This window comes from Borostomias antarcticus (assembly GCF_949987555.1).
Source record: "Borostomias antarcticus genome assembly, chromosome: 3".
NCBI classification, from domain to species: Eukaryota; Metazoa; Chordata; class Actinopteri; order Stomiiformes; family Stomiidae; genus Borostomias; species Borostomias antarcticus.
In genome coordinates, this window is record NC_140236.1 from 8,110,333 (window position 1) to 8,115,048 (window position 4,716).

The window sequence follows — 4,716 nt, forward strand, 5'->3', positions numbered from 1 at the left end:
ACACAAACGCGGCTGTAAAAATGCCGACGGGCTGATGCGAGTCATTAAAGAAATGTCTGGCGCCGGCTCGCATTTTGTTAATTCATTATTGTGTTTGGGGAAGGAGCGGGACACAGGGATACTTCTCAAGTCAGGTTCCTCTTTAAAAGTCGTCCTCGGGGTTAATAAGATCGCGTGGCTCATTTCATTTCACTCATTTCTTTTTGTTTTTCTCTGTCCCAGTTCTTCTTCTATGCTCTCATCCAGTCGTCCATACGTTAACCTCCGTTGGCGCCTAGCGATGACGCTACCGTGGCGAAAAACCACCCTCGAATCCGGAGTCCTCGCGGTGCCGTGCGCCCCGAGCTGCGCGTCTGGGCCGGGGACCCGGGGCCGAGTTGTAGCCGTGTCGTCGCAGCCGCCCGCCGACCGCGGATCGTTTGGGGTTCAGATGTGTAAATAGGCGTTAGTGTAGTCCAGGCCTGAGACAGACCGTGTGACAGGTGGTGAAATATATGAGAACGCGCCAAGACACTTCAACACCAGTTGACTGATGTGTTCTCCTACAGATTTCAGGGATCACGCACCTACCTCCCTGCAGACTCTCTCTCATTCTCTCTCTCTGTGTGAGTGTGTGTGTGTGTGTGGGCGTGTGTGTGTGAGCTCCCATCAGAGACTGTTAGATGGTTCACAATTGATGTGGTGCCGTTTCTGTCTCTCATAGACTTCCTTTGGGAATACGCGCAGCACATGCCTTAAGACGTGCCCTGTGGTGTACCTCTTTCTCTCTTTCTCTCTCTCTACTCTATCTACTCTCTCTCTCTCTCTCTCTCTCTCTCTCTCATAGAACTGGACACACTGGCTTTATGGGCCTGGGCCTGGGTTCATGAGGCAGCTATGCTAACAGGGTAAACGCAGGCAAAACTCTCTCACACGCAAACACACACACACACACGCACACACATACACACACACACGCGCGCGCACACACACACACACAGACATTATGGGTCTGCTCTGTTTTCTCAGTCTGAAGCTCTTCTCCCATTAAGGCCCGCTCTCGTGTGTTGTCTCTTCGTGGGGTGATAGGCGGGGGGGGGGGGGGGGGTAGAATATGGAGAAGGGTTTGGGGTACAGATGCATGGTCATGAGGAGTTTGGGGGGGGGGGGGGCAGTGAAGGGGAGAATGGATGACAAACAGACTGAGAGAGAAAAAGTGAAAGGTGGGTGGAATGACAGGCACAGAATAACAGAGAGAAAGGAAGAGAGAGAGAGAGGGAGCGATACAGACCTGTGGTGTTGGCAGGGTGGGGGTAGGAGCCTAGTGGTGGCTGGCGAGCTGCTTCTTCCTAAAACGTGGCCATCTGAGCCTGTCTGTCTGCCCGGTCTTCCTGCCTGGTCTGCCTGTGCCTGTCTTCCTGTTTGTCTGTCTGCCTGGTCACCTGTCTCCCTGTCTTCCTGCCTCCTGGTCTAGTCTGGTCTGGGTCCTGGCTGGTCTGGTCTGGGTCCTGGCTGGTCTAGTCTGGTCTGGGTCCTGTCCGGTCTGGTCTGGGTCCTGGCTGGTCTGGTCTGGTCTAGTCTGGGTCCTGGCTGGCTGGTGGTCTGGTCTGGTCTGGTCTAGTCTGGTCTGGGTCCTGGCTGGTCTGGTCTGGTCTGGTCTGGGTCCTGGCTGGTCTAGTCTGGTCTGGGTCCTGTCCGGTCTGGTCTGGGTCCTGGCTGGTCTGGTCTGGTCTGGGTCCTGTCCGGTCTGGTCTGGGTCCTGGCTGGTCTGGTCTGGTCTGGGTCCTGTCCGGTCTGGTCTGGGTCCTGGCTGGTCTGGTCTGGTCTGGGTCCTGGCTGGTCTAGTCTGGTCTGGGTCCTGTCCGGTCTGGTCTGGGTCCTGGCTGGTCTGGTCTGGTCTGGGTCCTGGCTGGTCTAGTCTGGTCTGGGTCCTGTCCGGTCTGGTCTGGTCTGGTCTGGTCTGGGTCCTGGCTGGTCTGGTCTGGTCTAGTCTGGGTCCTGCCTGGCTGGTTGGCTGGTTGGCTGGTCTGGTCTGGTCTGGTCTGGTCTGGTCTGGTCTGGTCTGGTCTGGTCTGGTCTGGTCTGGTCTGGTCTGGTCTAGTCTGGGTCCTGCCTGGCTGGCTGGCTGGTTGGCTGGTCTGGTCTGGTCTGGTCTGGTCTGGTCTGGTCTGGTCTGGGTCCTGCCTGGCTGGTTGGCTGGGCTGGTCTGGTCTGGTCTGGTCTGGTCTGGTCTGGTCTGGTCTAGTCTGGGTCCTGCCTGGCTGGTTGGCTGGTTGGCTGGTCTGGACCCTGGCTGCACATGTGGAACAGTTTACTGTAATGGAACTCTAAATTAGTGGTGGTTTGAAGCTGCCTGCAGCAGTACGCTGTAATTAACTGGCTCTGTTGAAAGAGAAAGAGCCAGAGAGAGAGAGAGAGAGAGAGAGATGGAGGGAGGGAGGGTGAGAGAGAGAGAACGAGAGGGAGAGAGAGAGAGCGAGAGGGAGGGAGAAAGAAAGAAAGAAAGAGAGAGGGAACGAGGGAGGGAGAGAGAGAGCAGTGGAAAAGCAAGGGGATCGAGGGGGGGGGGGGGGGTAGTGTGTCCTGATGTGTGTTTTTGCACATGTGTGTGTAATTGTGTTGGACTCTGCGTGTGTGGAAGTGTGTGTGAGTGTGTGTGTGAGTATGTGTTTGTGTGCGCAGTTGTATAATGTGTGAGTGACTTTGTAGTATGTGTGTGTGTGTGTGTGTGTGTGTGTGAGAGAGAGAGAGAGAGACTTTGTCGTGTGTGTGTGTGTGTGTGTGTGTGTGTGTGTGTGTGTGTGTGAGAGAGAGAGTGACTTTGTAGTGTGAGTGTGTGTGTATGAGTGCGCTTATGGAAAGATTTCTCTCTCTCGGTTTCCTGGGCATGGCGCCACCTTTTAGTGCCCCCCAGCGCCCGGAGCCCGTCACTGTGCCTCCATGTGTTTCCCTCAGTTCAGCAGTTCATGCCCCGCACCCCCCATCAAATCTCCCTTTGTGTTTAGAGCAAATTCATTACCAAGATCAACCCCCCCCACCCCCCCCCACACCCCAACTCCCCGGTGATTCACAATCCAGAGCGGTTCCAAAAAATCTCTGAATTCTTTGGCCCTGCACTTTTTCAATAACCGCCTTTTAAAAACACGCCGCTGATGCAGACACCGCCCACTCATAAAACCACCCTGGGGGGAACAGCAGAAGACGTTCAATATTGAATGCGAGGGGCAGCTATAGGCAAGGCTCTCTCTCTCTCTCTCTCTCTCTCTCTCTCTCTCTCTCTCTCTCTCTCTCTCTCTCTCTGGTGTACTTCCCCAGCACAGCCAACAGAGGGGCACTCCTAGAGATGACACACATATGTTCCCGTGCCTTGTATATTTTCTGTGCAAGTGCACTTTAAAGCGTACTAGTATGAACACCTTTAAGTGTGCTACTGCAGTAGAAGTGCTCGTGAGGCAGAAGAGTGATTGACAGGGAGTGCACACGGGCTGGAGGTTAAGGACCAGAGCAGTCTGGTAGATGTAGTCTTTTTAGAGTCTGGAATGAAGGCATTGTCATGGGTTTCTCCGTCTCTCTCCGTCTCTCTCTCTCTCTCTCTCTGGTTCTCCCTCTGTCTCTCTCTCTCTCTCTTTCTGTGCCTCATGCTGTGGACCCTGTGTCTGGGCCTCTGGTCCTGAGGGAGAGAGAGAGCGAGAGAGAGAGAGAGAGAGAGAGAGAGAGAGGGCGGGGGTGGGCAGAGAGGCCGGCCGCTGTACTAGGCTGGCAGCCTGAACAGAGGAGCCCTTTCTTGTGGAGCTCTGGTGATTTAAATCATATGGCATAGCCTGGAATCACTGCAGCAAGTCTGGAAGGCTTTCAAGAATGGCAAGAAACAAGCCCCCCCCCCTCCCCTCTCTCTACTCTCTCTCCCTCCTTCCCTCTCCGCTAACTTTTTCCAAACTTTTCTTATTTTCTTTTTCTTTTCCCGACCTCGTTTTCCCGGCCTTCCCTTTACACCACCCGTCGCTCCTCACATCGACTGTCGTCTCCCTCTCCTCTCCTCTCCTCTCCTCTCCTCTCCTCTCCTCTCCTCTCCTCTCCTCTCCTCTCCTCTCCTCTCCTCTCCTCTCCTCTCCTCTCCTCTCCTCTCCTCTCCTCTCCTCTCCTCTCCTCTCCTCTCCTCTCCCCGGCGCCTCCTAGCAGTCACTCTCCATTGTGAGGAGGTTTTGCACATCCCTCTCAGATTACCCTGCGGAATCAACTGTTTTCTGTCCCAGGATTCTGAGTGATTAAAGTCGATGTGAAGTTAAAAGTTAATGTGAAGTGACCTACTGAGTTTGACTTCTTTTGTCACTGTACCTTTCCCGATGCTAACAAAAAAAAATTGCTTATTCTTTTGCTATGGTAGTGATGCATTGCATGGAATAAAATGTCATGGATTACAATTTTCCTTTTTTGTGTTTTTCTTGTTTTAGGGTGTATCACATGATTGGTCTGAAGTGGAAGCCGACCTTAACGGGACCAATCAGAGCAGCTTCCTGCCTGGAGGGAGTGGAATTCTGGGGTTTTCCGTTGAAGTCCTGGTGTTGTCAGTAGAACTCCATCTCCCAGCAGGCTCGGCGGGTCTGTCCAAGTGCGGCTAAGTTGCTGTGGGCCTCTGGGTGCTTTGTTACCATGGCTACAAACAGGGAACGGCAAGTGGGTCACATGACCGGTTTCCCACCTGCTGTCTACCCCTTCGCCTTCAACTCCATGCGAAGC

General features: G+C 54.0%; 1 protein-coding gene across 1 annotated transcript in view; it reads left to right on the forward strand.

The window, feature by feature from the left end:
* Positions 1–4,629: 4,629 nt before the first annotated feature.
* The window catches only part of rarga (retinoic acid receptor gamma a), a gene marked incomplete at both ends in the record, with an annotated part of 40,782 nt that continues 40,695 nt past the window's right edge, over positions 4,630–4,716 (forward strand). Inside the window, one exon of the mRNA XM_084461979.1 lies at positions 4,630–4,716. This exon is cut by the window's right edge and continues 82 nt beyond it. Coding sequence (XP_084318105.1) covers positions 4,630–4,716 — 87 coding nt within the window.